The following is an 18,739-nucleotide window of genomic DNA, read 5'->3' on the forward strand; positions in this document are numbered from 1 at the left end:
AGAAATAACCTTTATTTTCTGAGTCTTTGAGATTTGACCTTTTAGGGCTTTTGAACAACAATTTGGAATTTTCTCAACTACTTTGAGATATTCCTTTAGAGACACTTTCATTTGTTTTGAGAGTTCTCCGGCGAATGACATTCGCTTTTGTGCGCTGGGTTTATAAGATCATATCTTTAACCTTTCCTTTTCCGAGGAGCCGCAGTTTGTTGCTCTTGGTCGAATTTAATCGTCTTGTACAAGTTTCATGATTGTTCTTCATGACTCTTCATGATTTTTCTCATGATCGAATTAAATCGACTTGTACTTTTCTCCCACTTATTCTTGTAATAATTAGTGTTTTTCTCCCAGACTACTAGGTGCGCTAATTATTAGAAGAATACTATCATGAGCAACAAACACTTTGTTCTCTTGATTGGTTATGGAAGAAGCCCAAATTTCTTCTAAAAGAAATTGCGTCAGATATTAGCTAGTTTTGTAACGTTTTTACAAGTTTTAGCTTTAAACGGAATAGGTTAAGTGTGAAAACAATCGTGTCTAGACTATATCCCAAAATATTCGGAAGACTGGCTTAAACCCATCTTTGATCGAATCATGCATAGCAATGTTCGATTACTCCCACTGAATCCACCATCCTACAGATGTGTTCCATGGAGCGAGTTGGGAATCGGCTTCTCAACTCCTTTGATGGTTATCAAATGTTTGACTCAAGTTTTTACCACTCCAATCTAATCGGATGACTTAAACTCTCTTGTCAAAATGATTCTTTACTTCGGTTTGTACTTTGTTTGAACCTTTCAAACATTCTGACTTATACTTTATGATTTGTACGTTTCCATACTTCATGAAGTTATCAGCGTACATATTGGAGTAGCTCTCGTTAGCTTCTGCAAGTAAACTTATAGGTCTGCATAACACTGTATGAGTCCTAATAGATTACTAGTCTCTATGCCTTTTGAAAAGGGTGACTTTGTCAATTTAGTCCTTAAGACCTAATTGACAATGCTGAAGTTTAATGAGTTTGAATCTCTTGATTTTAGCCATTATCAATGTTAACCTTCAGTTAATTTTACCACTGGTTTAAAACATCATATGTTTCTAGAAGAACAAAATAATCACTATTAAGTTCTAAGCTAGATCAGTGTCTAAAAGAAGACTTTGATCCCTTTCAGCATCCCTAGCATTACTGCTTCTGCTCCCTCTTGGATCTTTACTTCTTTTAGTCAAGTATGTAATTCCCTTAAGCTCCCACTGAGCCGCTCATCTGGTCTTAAATACCTGATGAAGGAATTTTACGATACTTGTTTTTAACTTTGTTAGCAAGGATACGGAACCGGAATTCATAATTCCATTCCTTTTGTCCTCCAGGTGCTAAAGGTAGTTTCCTTTTAAATGGTCTAGCCATTGTTTTAGAAACATTCACAGTAATGAGGAATACTCTTGATCATGTACTCGGCAACTGCTTTTCTTTGATCAAATGTTTGTCTCACTTGACTGATCCTTTTGCCCTTTTGAATCTCAAGATCTCTTTCTTAGATTCTTTGTACCAAATCTCAAGAACCTTTCTTAGACTAGATATTCCCGTATGTTCTGCTCAGTTTGTTTGTAACAACCTGAGTGACTCATCTAAGGTCTTTATCAATCTTTGTTCAATCGATATTGAATTGGGTGATAGATGTATTCTGTTGTCTTCCCTTAGGATGATTTTCAGATTGCCTTGGAGGTCTCGTACCTCTCCATTTATGACTTTTGTAGGAATTTCTTCCTTAGTTTGTCTTAATGGTTATGCTAGCATTCATTACTCTTCCAAAGAGAATTTTATACGATTGCTTGCAAATGGCTTTTGACCTTCTCTTGTATGAGTCAACATTGGGATTGGGTATTCTAGTGACCTTCCTTTTGAATCTGAGAACTATTCTCGGATTCATTCTTCCATTCTAGGAAGTGGATCAGCACCTCCCTTAGGTGTGATTCAATGTTGAAATCGTTTGTGTCATCTTAAAACTACATAAAGAAATGGCAAAGTTTTAAAACTCGTTATCGTTTTTGAAAAACTTAGTTTTCCCACATTATTCAATAAAAATCGTCCCCGATTGAATAAGTGATTCCAAGACCCCAGTTCTTCGGAGTAAAGCGGACGAAGGCCCTACCCTTTGACTCCGTCGTTCCGGGTGAGTGAACTACTTCACTGATCATACCTTATGACTCTTGGTTGATAGATTTCATTAATGAATGACTAATCTATCCTTTTGCCTCGAGTATCCAAGACTCTCTTGCTGATCTCGTTGAGTAGAACCATTTAGACGTGTAGGCCTCTTCTATAGACCTACCCGCATTGTCCCAAGGTAGAGGAGGTACTCTGCGAAGGCCGACCCACCTTCCTCGAACAAGGGCGCAACGAGTGTCTTAATCTGGATAGGCGATTACTCAAGATTACGTTTTGGGGACTTTTACGCTAGTCTGGCGTTTGTTATAGTGAACTATTTAGCTTAACTAACATCCACGACATAAAGCGTAAATAAGTAAGTAAATGCGTGCGAGAAAGTAAATCAAGCAGACATGGATCCTAGTATGGCCCCTAACCTAGAAGATCTAATCTCCTTTGGGTTTTCTTCTTGTTTCGCCTTTTGGTTCATCTTAGATCGCCATTTTTGAACCTCCATTGATTTCTCCCACTCGCCTTTGGATTTCATCCTCGAGTTTCTTCAATGGACTCATAGACCCTAAACTTTAATTACAAGACTCTAACGATTCGCAGATCGTATAAACTTGAAATTAAAATTAATTACAAAGCATGCACCCATCCGTGCTTAAAACAAGAATAAAGAAATAAATCTATGGCCATACTAGTTTCCCGCATTCACATCACATGCAATCATATAATATATCAAGGCTAAGAATTATATATGCATGATTATCTTGGGAGATACTTTTGTTGACATCACATGTCACATTACGGACCTTAAGTCTAAATTCGAAGAATTCAACTAACGGTGCGTTCCGATTTTATCTTTTATGATTTCTAAAATCAACTTTTAAGAAAAAACTCCGTTTTGGGCTCGAGAAAGCCCGGGTCAATTTCGGAAAAAAAAAAAAAATATTGGTTCGATTCTTAACGATTTCATAAATCAATTTAAAGAGAAATCCGTTTTGGGCCCTTGGATGGCCCGGATTGATTTTGGAATTATTTGGTTGGAATCGGAAGAAATTTTGGCAAAAACTCCCACTCGAATGATGGTCCCTTTTTGTGGTCCGAAAAGCCTCGAAAAAGCCCAGGACAAGTCCTAGACAAGTCCCGGCCCAAGCCCACAAAGGGCTCGGACAAGGTCCGGACATAGCACGGCCCATAGGGCCGGCATGTCCTGGCCGAGGCCTATCAAGGCCTGGTCTCGTCCTGGCCGGAGCCAGGACGCTAGTCCATGCACCGGACGCGTCCTAGACGCGTCTGGTGCTGGACCGGACCAGCACTAGGTGTCTCGGACTAGTCCGAGACACCCAGAACCTCATACGCGTCTGGTGGTAGCTACTGGACGCGTCCCAGACGCGTCCTGGTATAGCTACTGGTCGCGTCTGGAAGACGCGACCACAGTAGTGGGACGCGTCCTAGTCGCGGCCTTGGACGCGTCCTGGTCGCGTCCTGGCCTGACCAGGACAGCAACCTTGAAGTTTCTAAAACTTCAAGTTTCCACTTTTTTTTTTTTTTTCTTATGCAACTCTAAGTTGCTATTTTCCAAATTTAAAACTTTTCTAAAATTTTGAAATTCCTTTTAGAACACTTCTAAAATTTTTCAAAACTTTTAGAAACTTTTAAAATTTTCCAAATTTGTTTTGGGAGTTTCCTAAACTCAAAACAACTCCTTTTAGAACACTTCTAAAATTCTAAATTTTGTTTTTCAAAAGTTTCCAAAACTTAAAAACAACTCTTAATCAAACCAATTTGGGATCAAAATCTAGGTTTTTGAAACTTTTTCAAATAACAATTTTGAAATCAATTTGAAAAATCTTTGAATCCAATTCAAAATTAATCAAATTTTATGTTTAAAACCTTTTAAACATAACTATCAACTTAATCAAGCATAGATTAGTTTGAAATTCAATCAAATTGAGTCTTTTAAAACACTTTTAATCATCAATTTGATTCTCAATTTGAAATTCATTGAATCCCATTCAATAATATCAAATTGTGAGTTTAAATAATTTTAAAACACTTTTAAAATACTTTTATAAACTTAATTTATCAAACTATCAATCATATCTAATATGAACTAGTTCGATTCTTAGCAAAAACTAGTTCATTGCAAGAGGCTCTGACGCCACTGTAGGGATTTACACTCTTCTACTAGTGTTTATAGCGGAAATATGACATCTAATGTCTACACTAGTATTCCCAGGATCACATGCAAAACTAGTAATTAAACTAATGGAGATAGTAGATTACCTTAATCGCTTTTCCCTCGAACTAGTTGAATTGATTGAAGAAGACCAAGAGATTCAAGTGTAGCTCCTCTACTTGGGACACGAGCAATCAATTTGATCTCCCACCTTGTTGTATAGCTAGCACACCAATGGTGGTTGGATAGAAGAACACCTTCTTCTTTGACTAGATAGATAGTTAATGGGAATTAGCTCACTTTCTCCTCTCTACTTGATGTGGTAGAGTAAGAAAGCTTAGAGAGAAATTCCACACCTTATTCTCTGTCCTAAGAGTGTTTATATAGAACCCTAATAAGAATCCACCTCCTTTTAGGTTTCCCAAAACACCCTTTAGAATAAGATTTATGGAAATAGTCGAAAATAGCAACTATTGGTATTTTCTCAATTCCCTAAGGAGATGACGTCCAAACCCAGCCAAAATTGGCAGATTTAATGTTCATAACATAAGGAAACGTCCCTCCAAAAATCAGCCCAATCCGAGCCCTAAAAGTGCCCGAATCGGCCTAGGCCCAAAAACCCTGTTTTTGGCCTTTTTGTACTATCTTTGCCTAATTCCTTTTTAGGCCTATGAGATATGTTTATGGGACACTCCCATGATTATATCTCACTCCCACTAGTCATATCCTAGATCAATTTGTCACTCTTAGGTGTAACCCGTTGTAGGATCCGATCGAAGTTAGCCGCGAATTACTTCGTAATTCGACGATCGTAGTTGGTCTCTAGCTACAACTCTACGATCCCTAAATCAATCGGACTTGATGATCTTCCACATCAATTATCCTATCCGACATATTGCTCGCATTGCCATCTTGGTCGAAGGACATCTCCTTCAACTCCTTCAATATGCCCAAAATTTTCGATCAATATTCATATGTCGACAATAGTGGTCGAAATTTTGCGCATATTTCGACCCTATTGGTCAAAATTTGGGCATATTTCGATTACGTTGTCCGAAATTTTTCTGTTAAATTTTATTTCATCATTGGTTCCGTGCTTTTAGATAGAGAAAGAGATTTTGACTATTAAAATATTTTATCTTTTTGTGGTTAATTTTAAATATGAAATTATTATCAATATTGTCATTAGAAAGTGAATTTATGATGATTTATTTAGTTTTTCTGAGAAAAATGTCTACTTACTAGAGACAGGTCCCTTTACCAAAGACCAGTCAAAATTATAAAGAGATTTCTTTAGGTTCAGAAAAATTTGCCTCATGACTTCAAGTGATTCAAGTAACTTATTTTATTTTCATCTCTCTACTCATCAAATATGACTCCTAAAATGTTTTCATTTAGATTTGATTATATGTTTAATTTATATTCATAAATGATGAAATTTCCCAACACAGAAATCAATAATAGAACATATCTGATTTTCTAAAACATACAACAATTTGTATAAAACAACTGTATGTTTGTATAGAAAGACAATATAGTCATTATTTAAATAGGCCGGTGCTTTGGGGAATAAAAATATTTCACGGGGTACAAAATTTAAAGAGAAATAGTGAATTTTGACAAATTTGTTAGGGTGTAAAATTTTAAAGAGAAACAAAATACTTGATACTTCCTTATCTCCTACTACCAACACCGAACCCGACCACTACTACCACTTTTTTTCCTTCTTATCTCCATCCATCGCCACCTCCGTTTATTATTCTTTTCTCTACTGTTATTGTTAGTTAACGATCTTCTTTCTCTCCTCAATCCCCTATGTTTATCTATTATCTATTATTCTGATGGAGAGCATCCAAGACTCAATGGGCCTCACGACTGATGTGGCGTGAAAATGCCACATTTAGGTCACTTAACTTTGATGAGTTAGTTCTTTTCGAGTTTTATTTGTAATTATTTATGTGTTTTTATTGCTAGGCAGTTTGTTTGGGGTTTGGCGTGTAATTCGGAATAAAGAAAGCGAATTATCACATTTTCATCTTATGCGGCAAAAGGGAAAAAAAGAGCACCAGGGGTATTTTGGTCATTTTGGTCAAAATCGGAAGTCAAACAACAAGTGAAGTCAATGACGAGTCCGAATGTGAAAACGGAAGTCGATTCGGAGTTCGGACGGAGAAGTTGTGAAAGAAAGAAGCCGAGGTTCGGTCTTGAAACAAGGATTCTATGAAGGCACCCCCCTTGGTTCTAAATGTAGAGACAAGATGAAGGCACTCCCTTGCTTTTGAAAGAAGCCCAACCCAAGAGCCCAAAGATGAAGAGAATAATAAAAATTCTATGGGCACCCTTTTTGGTCCAAGTCAGGAGTCTTTAATGATGGACAAAGTCAAGGGTTTGAAGTAGTCTAAAGGGATCCTATTCAACTATTCATCTTCTTCACCAAGCTACACAACAAGTTAGAGAGAAGGAGCTAGGGTTTTGAGGGTTCTTCAAGTTAGAGAGAGAGTTTGGTGAGGAGAAGAGAGGATCAAAGGAGAAAGAAAGTATTAGGGTCTGGGTGTCCTTGAGGACTCTTTATCAAGAGTTTGAAAGAGGAGGGAAATGGGAGAAAGAGGGCCGGCCATAGCTTGACCGGCTAAAGCTAGGCCAACCACAGCTAGGCCGGCTCGGGCTGGAGCACGGGAACAGCAAGGAGGCGTCCCGCAACTCCTTCGAACAACAGCTCGAGCTGCTTCAATGGAGGACGCGACCAGCTGCGTGGATCTTTGTGGAAGGCTCGGGATTTGAAGCATAGAGCTCGGGACGACCATTTGGTAGCTCGGGAAGCTCATGCCTTAGCTCGGGACAGCAGTCGCGGCTCGGGAAAGGCAAGCTTTGGCCGGATTTTGCATTTTTTGGCCGGAACTTCTCCAAACCTTTGGCCGGATTTTTCTATGGTCTCCTGCCACTTTCTTGGCCGGAAATCTTAGGGCTTTTACTCCTCCCTTCATGATCTTCTACCCTTGGTGTTTGATTTTATTTTGGGGTAAAATTGTTTAGAGAGAGAAAGCTTGGTGAAGCTTTAATGGTGGTGGGTTTTAAATGAAGAAGATGATGCTGATTGCTAAGGGGAGATCTGATTTTTGTTCGGAGACACCCATTATCCACTGTTAAGGGGAAATCCAGAAATTTGCTAAGGGGAGATCGGCTGAACTTTAACTACTCACATTTTCTGACGAACCTAGCCTCGAACCACATCGAAAAAGGAGGATTTCTCATCATCTTCTTTTCATTTATCACTTATCACCATGTTTAGCTAAATCAAGTGTGTCGATTATATGGATGAAATTTGATAATTTAATGTGTTTGATAATAAATTGATGTTCTCTTATTTCAGTTACTTGTTTCAATCGTTTTTCGTGTGTCTTATCAAGTACTTCGCATAGTTAATCGATTAGGCTATGTGATCGATGATTCGGTTTTATTCGTTTAGGAAATTTATTTGACTAAGTATTACCTCCGGACATACGTAGTGCTTATGAATATCTACCTTAGGAATCGAGACTAGGTTTGTATCAATCCATTCGATTAGACCGTACATAATTGTAGATTCACCACATCGGATTCCCGGACCTCGACACTTCTCTCACGTGTTGTTCCCGACTCTTGTTCCTTCGACTTTTCTCTCGAATCTCTCTCGCCCTCTTACATTGATATTTTAGTTTGTTTTACTTCCTTTATTCTCTTATTGCTTATTCGTTTAAAAACCTCTCATTATCTTCGTTTATTTTCGCTTTTGTCTAAGTAAGCCTTTGATATCTAAACCGACGAATAAGACCATTCGATATCCAAACTACATTCCTATCCTTGGATCGACTCCGGTTTTGCCGGTTACTACTTGATACCTCCACTTGGGTGTGCGACCTTGTTTGTGAAGGAGTTTTTACTCATTTAGATGTCTAGGTATTTTAAGTAGTGCAAGATTTGGATTGGTCTCTAGAGGTTATTATATTTCTTATTTCGTGTTTATTTAGGATTGTCTAAAACTCTATATAAGAGAGTCTAGTTTATCTTTATTTTCATCAAGTTTATCAAGTTACCAACTATTCTTTATTTTATGAGTTTTATTTAATTAAACTAGATTAGTTTTAATGGTGGATTCCATTACTTTTACACTTCCCCAACAATCTACATCGTATTGTTAGTCAACGATTTTCCTATTGTCCATGTGAGACAATTGTCAGACCTAGTTTGTTTTTATTTTTCTTGAAGGACAAACCAAGAGCTAAACAAGGCTCTGTATCTCAAGAACATCAGTCCAAATACGTCTACTGTTGTTTTTCTTACTCCATTTAGCAAGAATATTTGCATGTTTGTTGGTTTGTCTTGATGTGAAGGAGAATTTGATGCCGTCAAACGTTGTTTTGAGCTTCGAGATTCCGACTAAGTGATTCCTGATCCATTGCCATTGCACCTGGTGTTTGCTATTAAGGATGTGGTTGATCACATTCGTATAGTCGCTTTCAATGTGGATATGCTGGAGATTTAATTCTTTAGCCCATTGCATCGCCTTGAGTATAACAATGGCTTCACATTCTTCTGCATTTTGTCCTTGAATTATATCTGAGAGTGTCATAACGAATTTCGCTTTATCGCCATGAATAGTGCAACCTATGCCTGCAGATTCTGAAAAAAATAGTGAACGAAGCATTCACATTAATTTTTATGAAGGGTGCATCAGGAGGGTTCCATGAAGGAGTTTGTTTTTCCTGATTTCTAATTTTTGTTATTGCTTCCATAATTTTAGAGGGTGTTGTTTTGATTCTTGAGATTATGTTCATCGAGGTGGGAGCCTGGTTTGAGAAGCATTTTTCACATCTCGCTATCCAAATGAACCAAATGAACCAAATGATTTTTGCGTATAGGTTTGCCATTTCGTCGTCTAGATCTTTCCAGGAAAGAATCCATTCTTTGACATCTGTAACAGCACCTGTTCTGATATTATAGTAAAACCATATTATTCTAGCAAAATGACAATGTAGTAATGCATGGGAATGAGATTCCGTTTGAGCACAATAGGGACACGTATAATGATGGCTTATAAATTTACCAATTTTACCACGAACGGGTAAGCTATTAGTGTTGGATCTTACACTCTTCTACTAGTGTTTATAGCGGAAATAAGACATCTAATGTCTACACTGGTATTCCCAGGATCACATGCATAAGCCCATAAAAATACCAAGTAAAACTAGAAAGATAAATACCTTATTCGCTAGTTTTCCCTCGAACCTTTCCAATTGCTTATGAAAAGACCAAGAGCTTCAAGCGTAGCTCCTCTACTTGGGACACGAGCAATCAACTTGATCTCCCACCTGGTTGTTTAGCTAGCACAGCAATGGTGGTTGGAAGAAGAACTCCTTTCTTCTTGACTAGATAGATAGTTAATGGGAATTAGCTCACTTTCTCCTCTCTACTTGATATGGTAGAGTAAGAAAGCTTAGAGAGAAATTCCACACGTTATTCTCTGCCCTAGAAGTGTTTATATAGAACCTTAATGAGAATACACCTCCTCAAAGGTTTCCTAAAACACCCTTTAGAATAAGATTTAAGGAAATAGTCGAAAATAACATCTAATGATATTTTCTCAATTCCCTAATGAGGTGTCCAAACACCACGAAATTTTTCATGCATAGTACTGGATATGTCAGAAATCTCCCCTCAAGATTTCAGCCCAGTCCGATCCCTAGAAGTGCCCGAATCGGCTAAGGCCCAAAAACCCTGTTTTTGGCCTTTTTGTACTATCTTTGCCTAATTCCTTTTTAGGCCTATGAGATATGTTTATGGGACATTCCCATTGTTATATCTCACTCCCACTAGTCATATCCTAGATCAATTTGACACTTTTATGTGTAACCCATTGTAGGATCCGATCGAAGTTAGCCGCGAATTACTTCGTAATTCGACGATCGTAGTTGGTCTCTAGCTACAACTCTACGATCCCTAAATTAATCGGACTTGATGATCTTCCACATCATTTGTCCTATCCGACAAATTGTTCGCATTGTCGCCTTGGTCGAAGGACATCTCCTTCAACTCCTTCACTTCTCTCTTCTAAATCCTCCGCTCGCCCGAAAACCGATCTGGTATTGGGATTTCCCAAACTAATGTCATTTTCCGGCGAAGGATGAGACAAAAATAATGGTGTTGATGGTAGTCGAAGGTGATGGACGAAGGAGAAGAAAGATTCTAAAAAAATGGAAGGTTGCCGGCGATGCTCGTTTGCCGGCAACCATTATAGAGTTGAGAAAAAATAGTGGTTTAGTTGTGGTGAACAAAAAGAAAAACAAAAGTGTTTCACTCAAATTAAATTGTTTCCTTCAAACAATTAGAAGAAAAATCAGTCAACTGAAGTTCACCGATTTTTGACAAAGCCATTGCACTCCGGCAATTTTTTGACTTGTTGTGTATAATATTTTCAACCAGTAGTTATTCCCTAAAAAAACCTAAAAATCTAATATTTCTTTTGTTGTTGACAAAACGGAAACGAAAGACTAACAAGAAGATGAAATTAAATCCTAAATATTGTGCCACGTCTGATTCTGTTTGGTTTTCCTGCTCCATTTGGCTAGTGTGTCTGCTTGCTTATTGTTCTTCCTTGTTGAGTAGGAGAAGATGATATCTGTAAACTCAACTCTGAGATTCAGAATGTCTTCGATGTGCTTGTTAGATTGCCACTGAACTGAGTTGTTGGGGTTGTGGAGATGTCTAGTCTGATCACGTTGATGTTGTCGCTCTCAATATGAAGATACTCGATCTTTAATTCTAAGGCCCGTAGCATAGCTCGATGAATGGTTAGGCATTCACATTTTTTCGCGTTTTGACCTCTGACTGTATCTGATAAAGCTATCACAAAGTTTGCATTGTGATCATGTATTATACATCCAATTCCTGCTATATCCGTAAGTTTAGTGAAGGATGCACCAACATTAATTTTGAGAAAGGGAGTTGTTGGGGGAGTCCACTGAGATTGTTGCTCTATATGCGACACCGACAGAACTTTCGTGATCTTTGTTGGGGTGGCTTTGATTCGTATGATAATCTGCATAGGAGATTGATTTTGCAAGGAGAATTATTTTTCACATTTTATTTTCTAAATAAACTATAAAATTTTAGCGTAAAACCATAAAATCTAATATAGAACTCATAATCAGGCCACCACAATATTAGAAGTTTTTAAATAGGAAACGGTTGGACCAAGGTAAGTTAAACCTTCCTTTCCAATTTTAAGGAAGTTGGATGTGTAAAGGAGAATTACCGCTTTTGGCCTTTGCAGAAAAGAGGGACTCACACAAGAGAGTCCCTCTATCTATTGCCTCACAATCTTATCTATTTATACAAATCTCCCGTAAAAAATAATAACGATATAGCTGAGGAATCTATCCGTCTCTTCCTCTATCCTAACATTCAATCTTTCCCTATATGCCACCGACATCGATTTGCTAGGTCAGTTTTGCAAACTTCTTCGTAATTACGTAACAACAACCTCGGGACATTTACTGTACTACTCTTGTCGTCAAACATATGAATCTTTACTCAAATCAATTGGTCCCTTAAACACTAGGAGATTTTTCTTTATTTCAACTCCTGATTGCTTAGTTCGTGACTTCTATCCATTTATAAAGAAGCTTACAAAACAGTTGCTTGTGAATATGAAGTTGATCAGAGAAACTTGCTTCTGCAGAGTTCCTCCTCCGTTGAAGTCACGATTTGAGAGCGATATGGGTGAGTTCTCTCTATTGACACTCCACATTTGTACGAAAATTAAGGAACATATGAGATTGGAAGGTCTATCACTTGACTCACTTCCTATGGTAGCTTTGAATGTAAAGGAGCAATATTATCTAAAGGAGCTTAAACCATTTTATGGTGATTTCAATGACTTGCTGAATAGCATTGATCTTGGTTTGACTTATATGGATGATGGAGTTGAGTACACAAGATGTACTCAGTGTGAATTTAATCATGGGTGGTCTTATTATCTCTCAATTCTCAAAGAATTGGACATGATCTCTAAGCTTTATTCTCCTGGAGAAAAGAACCTCTCCTCTTGCTTGACTTCTCACCGAGACTCGATCAATGAACTTATTATGAGATCAAAGAGAGGCGATGATCATCAATGGCTTCTCAGATATAAGAGTTTATTAAATAATGAATCACGAAGGCATTTAATCAGCATGATATTCCCGGACCAGGTTAAGAATGGTTGTGACGATCAGCTTCAAAATAAGATGAAGGTGATCATTGACAGGTCCAAGTTATTGGTTGATTCGTTTCAGCACGTTGGGCTAGCAGACCCCATTTTGCTGCGTAATGGAATCTTCCCTCAGTTCAAAAATGAGGTTGCTTTCGAAGCAGGTCCAGGTGTTTTCAGGGAGTGGCTCCTTTTGGTAAGCCAACATCTATTCACTCCACAAAATTCTCTGTTTCTATCATGTCCAGATGACCCTCAGAGGTTCTATCCTAATCCAGGTACATTCACGATTTCAACATTGGTTCGACCTTCTAAATTACTTGTTGATGTTTTTGCTATGTTACAACTTCAATTGCCTTGTTCGCCGGTCTCTTTAATAACACTCCATTTTTACATTATTTTTCCTTTTGCAGCAAAAGTGGATTCTCGGCAATTTGAATATTATCGGTTTTGCGGTCGAGTGATCGCTTTAGCATTGATTCATGACGTGCAAATAGGAATTGGATTTGATCGTTTGTTTTTCTTGCAATTAGCTGGATATATAATTACTTTGGAAGATATACGAGGTGCAGATCCATATATGTACAAGAGCTGCAAAGATATTCTTGAGATGGATACGAAGTTCATAGATTCAGATGGGTTAGGGCTCACATTCGAATGGGAAACTGAAGAAGTAGATGAGTCTGGGTCTAGGAGGAAAATTGTGGAGTTGTGTCATGCAGGAAGCACAATGGTTGTGTATAGCTTGAATAGGGACGAATACATAAAACTTGTTATTCAACATTGCTTCGTCAAATCAATGGAAGAGAAGGTAAAATTGTTTACTCGAGGTCTTGATGACGTTCTTACTCGGAGGTGCCGAAAGAACTTATTCCAAAATATAGAATTGGAAGATCTTGATCATATATTGCTTTCTAAAAATGATTGGAGAAAAGACAGGAACTGCAATCAACCTGTTTATGATAGTAGGAGTACTCCGTTTGGGAGAATAGTTCAAACCAGCTTAGGCACATCTAGGCTAAAGTCTTCTGTGTCGTTAACATGTAGAGAACAACATAGGCCGTTTGTTGATGATTAGCGTCCTCAATTTATTTGTAATTCAGTTTAGGCAATAATTTCAGGCAATCCGAGGCCTATAACATATTCCTTGTAGAACATTTAACAAGCATTGGCTCGGATCCAACCAATGTCAACAGTCCATTGTTCCAACACATGTTTCGTGACTTTCTGTGATGGTGTGACGACTGACACTTCTCTTAATCGCTATTGGTAAGCTGATACTGATTACTCGTTTATTCATCTCTGACTAAACAATGCTCATGACTGTATAGATCGAGTAGTGTATTTCCATTGGTAATATTGTCTCTTCATGCTCATGAAAAATTATAGATATGAAACCCATGTAGCAACACTGGAAGAGCATATCCACATGTGGCAGATGTTCGTGTAAGCTGCAGAAATTCTTTCGTATTTCTAGTTCATTAGTTACAGATTTTCTCAACCTCGATGATATTAAGACCATTCAAGCCTTTAAAAGTAGTAGTCATGGAAACCTTTAGAAATATAAAATATAAACAGAAATATATATTCCTGAGCCATTTTAACAATGCAGAAACCATCAAAGTAAGCATACTAAAAAGAAATTAAACCAGAACATGACACATAAAATCAAGCCGAACCAATAATCTAAGACACAAATAAAGCGTATTCCAACTAAATAACTTAACGCAGAACAATATGATGCTATATTAAATAACTTATCAAACAAAGACTTTTAATAAATATAACAAGTCTAAACTTCAAGAATTGTCAGACCCAATAGATCATACACCATAAGCTACAACTAGACCATTATACTCAAATGAATGAGCGCAACCGTTTCTCCTGGTAATTACGATTTTCTTTACTATTGTTATAAACCATAATTTAGATTTGACTCATTACTCAAAAAGAGCCACAGAAGATATTAAAATATTAAATGGTATTTCAGATACCCGGATTAATATTGAGGAGGATGACTGCTTCGGTTCCACTGTGTTGAACTCTGAAAAGCTGGTCCTTGTCCTGGCGCCCGAGAGGGAGCTTCATACTGCCTTCCTAAGATACTCTCAATCTCATCCATCTTCCCTTCTTTCCCGAATGCTTCATTGACAAAACTTCGAAGATTTGGTGTAACAGCAATATTGTTCTTCACCATCTGGCTTAGTAAGAAAGGAGTTCGATCTAATCTTCCTGCATTAACCAATGTCGTAATCATGTTCTCATAACTCGAAGGCTCGGGTTTCACCTCTTTTTCTGCCATCCTGCCTAGAATATCTGAAGCCTCGTCTATTCTACCTCTCTTGATCAATTCATCAAAAACTTCATCACAAAAACCCTTGAAAGGTCTCAAAGTAGTTTGAAACAACATGTTATTAAGAAGTTGGATTGCATCGTCTACTCTATCTTCTTTTAAGTACATCTCAATAAAAATCTTATAACTCGTAAAATCTTGGGTCACGGATCTCGTTGGCATTTCTTGGAAAAGCGCTTCTGCTTCAGTTAACAACCCATTTTCACAAAGCTTTCCCATAATATTATTAAAACAAGCAGCGTCCATAGCAAAAGGTTTTGAACCTTGTTCTGTTCCCGTTCTTCTGAAAACTTCCATGGCTTCGGAAATTTTTCCGTGTTTGAAACACTCATTCACCATTATATTATATGTATCGGAATTAACAGCATGGGTGTTTGGTGTTTTATGTGAGTTCAACATTTTATTGAATAAGGTATCAGCCTCCAAACTCTTACCGTACTTGAGAAGAACCTCTAGAAGAACATTACAAGTAGCGGGCGTCATCTTGAATTGACGATCGAGAAGATTTTGGTAAGATTCCATTGCTTCTTTTTCTCTTCCATTTTTGAAATACCATTCCATGAAAGTAGCATTAACAATTCCATCGTAAACAAGACATCTTTCACGAAGTTCATCAAAAAGTTCTAACGCTCTATCAAGATTACCCAAATTAAGAAACCCTAAAATGAGATTATTATAAACTAATGAATCAGCACCATGACCTTTATTAAGCATTTCACGAAGAAGATCAATAGCTTCGGTTATTCGATCAGAATCAACTAGTCCTTTAGTAAGATGTCTATAAGTTACAGGTGAAGGACCAAATGGAGCATTAGCTAAAATTTTACCATAAACTTCTAGGGCAACATCAACGCGACCAGCATCACAATGGGTATTGATAAGAACATTATAAGAAACAATATTTGGAACAATATTGGATTGAACAAAGAAGAATTGGAAGAGTTTTACCGCATCTTCGTGACGACCAGCTCTGTACATGGAAGCCATTATAGCATTACAGGTGAACACAGTTGGACGAGTATTGGAGAAGACGGCCTGGCGAGCAGTAGCGGAAGCCCCATCTAGATAACCTGAGCGAATTAGGGATTGAACTCTGTTGTGAAGATTGAGGCGGTTTCCGACCAGGGCAGAGGTTGAATCAGGGAGACGTGGAGCGTTAGGGTCCGGACGAGGACGAGGGGCTGAGGGATCACGACGGAGGGCGTGAAGTGGTGGTTCTATGCGAAGCCGGCGTTTACGACGACGGCGCTCAGCTGCTGCTTCTTCGGCGGATGAAAACCCATAAGAGCGTTGAGGAGTGGGAGGGGATTGTGAGGAAGTGAGACCGGTGGAAGAGAAGGGGAAAGAACTGAAAGGGGTGGTGGTGGAAGTATCCGGGAGATTAGGATTACTTTGGTAGCCATTATAGGTGGTGGTGGTGGTGGTGGTGGAAGTGGGGGGAGTATTATAAGAGTTTGATTGGTAGCCATTGAAGTTGGTGGCGGAAGAAGGTGGGGTTGGTTGAGGGAGATTAGTAGTAGTTTGGTGGTAGGCATTATAGGTGGTGGTGGTGGTGGAAATGGGGGGATTATGATAGTTGGATTGATAGGTATTGAAGCTGGTGGTGGAAGAAGGTGGGGTTGGTTCATTGGATGTACTTTGGTATCCATTATAGGTGTTGGTGGAAGTGGGGGGATTATGAGAGTTGGATTGATAGCCATTAAAGTTGGTGGTAGAAGTGGGGGGATTATGAGAGTTGGGTTGATAGGCATTGAAGTTGGTGGTAGAAGTGGGGGGAGTATTATAAGAGTTGGATTGGTAGCCATTAAAGTTGGTGGTGGAAGAAGAGGATGAAGAAGAAGGTGTTGATGGTGGTGGGATTGGTTCAGCTGATCCTGAATAGTATGAAAATGATCTGAGATTAGGGTTGATGGAGTAGAGGGATGAAGATCGAATTGATCTGAGTAGCTTATGATAGACTGACATGATTGAGAGAAAAATTGTTAGAGTTGCTCCTAAAACCCTTGCAAAGATTAGGTTTTAGTTCAATTTCTATCTTCAATTAGGTTTTAGTTTTATTGTGGTGGAGGCGTAGAAATGCACAAATCGGAGCATAATTTGGGGTTCTCGACCGAACTTGAGGTATTCGGTGCGTGTCTAGCTGCGAGGATGCTTTTAGAAATGGTGGATTGATGGATTGGTTGTGAAGGTCTGAGGGGCGCTTATAGCATTGATTTTCCGGACTTAGAGCATCTCCAATGCAAGACTCAAGAAAAACTCTAAAAATCCTATGTGTCAAGTGTGAAAAATGGATCTCTAAATGGTCTCTTTCTTATTTGACCATTTAGAGACACTCTAATTCAAAGCCATCTCCAATGCAACACTCAAGAGAAACTCTAAAAACCTATATTTTAGTTTAAAATTAATTGATTTGCTTATATGACACTTAGAGAAACTCAAGAGGAGACTCTAAGTTTAGAGTGTCCTCTTAAGGATCTCTAAAATGAATCTTGACACGTCACTTTAGAGATTCATGTTGAGTTTTACAAGGAGACGAGGAAACCGATGGTGTCAGTTGACAACAAGATAGCGATTGCCATGATCAAAGAATACCCAAGGTATAACATAGCAGAAACAGTTCCACTCACTCCTGAGATCAAATATCAGGTAATTAATGGAGTGCATGAGCACGTAAAAGAGCAACATAACCAGATGCGAAGAATGACTTCCACCACCATTGCCATGTTGGGAAAAACGGGCACTTAGGCGCAGCGGAATATAAAGTTTTTCCCCTTTGTGTTAGTTACGAGGATAATACAAAAAAATATGTGGGAGCAATAAACAAAGAACTGAAAGTAAATAAGACAACGATTTTCAACGTGGAAAACCTCCTCAATGTGAGAAATAAAAACCACGGGATTCGTAGTCCAACCAAATCAACTATAATAAGCAAAGTAGTTACAGACTACGTCCACCCGAGACTCAGACTCTTCCAAAAGAATCAATCTCAAACACGAAGAAACACGGAGAAACCCTCACAAGAAAGAACAAAACAACCCAGAAATCTGCAGTCCAAAACGCCCCTAAATTCACCAGGATTCCGGCGACCAATCAACGATCCCTCCGTACAAATACTAGATGAATATGTCAAGAACAATTCTGCCAAATTTCAGCTTAATCGGAGAAGAACTCACTGTCGGATTTTCCGAACAACGAAGACTGCGAACGCTGAAACAGATCAGTCCTGCTCTTCTCGGCAACCTTCTTCTCTCCCCTCTTCTCTTGTGTGTTTCTAATTGTGTTCTCCTCTTTCGTGCTCCTCACACACATCTAAATTAGGTTAAGGTAGTATTTATAGACTCCCCCTTAATCCTAATTCCACCGTCATAAGTAACCGACCCAAAGAAACTCGACTCGGGCCCAAGTTTGGTTTCCTAATCCAAACCCAACTAGGTTTCCCCACTAGGAGGAAAACCCAACATGCCAATCTTCTACACAGAGATGCAGGTAAGTAAGGACAACAAAGACTTCGGCACAAACAATAACGAGCAACACACAGACAACGAGCAAGAATCCAAACACGTAGTAGAATCTACTGAGACAAATGCTTATACTCAAACCTCATGATATTGATTCAAATGTTGAACAATTTCAATTCAAAACCTCAATATTCAAGATATCCAAACTCAGAAACAATCTAAAATCACATCTTCCTTCGATAAAAAACAGGAAATCCACAGAAAATACTTCATGAAAATCTTTTCATCTTCTCCTTTTCAGAAAAGGATTTTCAGAGTAAAACCTCACCAAACCCACCTCACCAAATCTATAAAATAGAATCACATAAAC

At 38.4% G+C, this 18,739-nt stretch overlaps 1 protein-coding gene and 1 pseudogene across 2 annotated transcripts; one reads left to right on the plus strand and one right to left on the minus strand.

Moving 5' to 3' along the window:
- Positions 1-11,724: 11,724 nt before the first annotated feature.
- LOC147533839 (E3 ubiquitin-protein ligase UPL5-like) lies at positions 11,725-13,818 on the plus strand. The gene is made up of 2 exons (XM_086645242.1): positions 11,725-12,836; positions 12,972-13,818. Exons 1-2 carry the CDS (start codon positions 12,017-12,019, stop codon positions 13,634-13,636), a joined length of 1,485 nt encoding a protein of 494 aa, XP_086501368.1. The 5' UTR covers positions 11,725-12,016; the 3' UTR covers positions 13,637-13,818.
- Positions 13,819-14,280: 462 nt separating this feature from the next.
- LOC147533840 (pentatricopeptide repeat-containing protein At1g10270 pseudogene) lies at positions 14,281-17,097 on the minus strand (annotated as a pseudogene). The gene has a single exon (XR_015227188.1). The product of XR_015227188.1 is annotated as a pentatricopeptide repeat-containing protein At1g10270 pseudogene (transcript).
- Positions 17,098-18,739: the final 1,642 nt, after the last annotated feature.

The sequence above is a fragment of the Eschscholzia californica genome, unplaced genomic scaffold (assembly GCF_041429995.1).
Source record: "Eschscholzia californica isolate CP2 unplaced genomic scaffold, dmEscCali1.0.p SCAF_6, whole genome shotgun sequence".
In the NCBI taxonomy this organism is placed as follows: domain Eukaryota; kingdom Viridiplantae; phylum Streptophyta; class Magnoliopsida; order Ranunculales; family Papaveraceae; genus Eschscholzia; species Eschscholzia californica.